The 767-nt window shown below is 63.1% G+C and overlaps 1 protein-coding gene across 1 annotated transcript in view; it reads left to right on the top strand.

Moving 5' to 3' along the window:
* LFNG (LFNG O-fucosylpeptide 3-beta-N-acetylglucosaminyltransferase) overlaps positions 1-511 on the top strand; it is a gene marked incomplete at its 5' end in the record, with an annotated part of 3188 nt that extends 2677 nt beyond the window's left edge. The window contains 2 exons of the mRNA XM_009584453.1: positions 106-191; positions 280-511. Of these exons, the coding sequence (XP_009582748.1) occupies positions 106-191; positions 280-346 (153 nt within the window). The remainder of the gene's footprint in view (positions 1-105; positions 192-279) is intronic.
* Between the last annotated feature and the right edge of the window lie 256 nt (positions 512-767).

The raw sequence follows: 767 nt of genomic DNA on the forward strand, positions 1-767 counted from the left end.
CCTTTCCTCATAGCAGAGGCGTTCCGCCCCCCTGGTCATTTTTGTGGCCGTGCTTGATCCTTGTGGCCATGTCAGCTCCTTGACCCCCTTGTTTCCTCCCCCCAGGTGACACTAAGCTACGGCATGTTCGAAAACAAGCGCAATTCCATCCACATGAAGGGAGCCTTCTCTGTCGAGGAGGACCCATCCAGGTGAGATGGGGGGACCCTGTCCCCCCTGAGCCGGGGTGTCGCAGGGCCGCCGCCACCCCATCCTCAGCATCACTCCTCTCCTCCGCAGGTTTCGCTCCGTGCACTGCCTGCTGTACCCCGACACGCCGTGGTGCCCCGCCAACGTGGTTTATTAGGAGACGCGTGTCCCCTCCAACCTCGTCCCGAATTTCCCCGGTATCCGACGGGCGTGCGGGACCTGCGTGCGGGTGTGTCGGTCTGACCTCGCCATGAGGCGGACAGACGGATGGACGTCGTTGCTGTGGTATTGCACAGTGTGTGTGTACTGAAGGCTGCTGTGCGGCCCCTTGTCCCCTGCCCTGCCTTCCCTGCCTGCCCTGCCTGCCCGTGCCCGCTGCCCGCTCCATCCGGGATGGTGGGCAGGGACGGGTCCTGAGCACTTAACCAACGGGCATCCCCGCGGCGCTGGCGGGCCCCACGCCATGCGTGGGGAGCGACCGCAGGCTCTGCGTGGCTCTGCCTCCCCCAGGCTTGCTTCTCCTTTTATTTTTTTTTTCCTTTCAGATGTTAAGTTTTTCGGTGTGTGCCTCCCCCACC

This window comes from Fulmarus glacialis, unplaced genomic scaffold, assembly GCF_000690835.1.
Source record: "Fulmarus glacialis isolate BGI_N327 unplaced genomic scaffold, ASM69083v1 scaffold30450, whole genome shotgun sequence".
NCBI classification, from domain to species: domain Eukaryota; kingdom Metazoa; phylum Chordata; class Aves; order Procellariiformes; family Procellariidae; genus Fulmarus; species Fulmarus glacialis.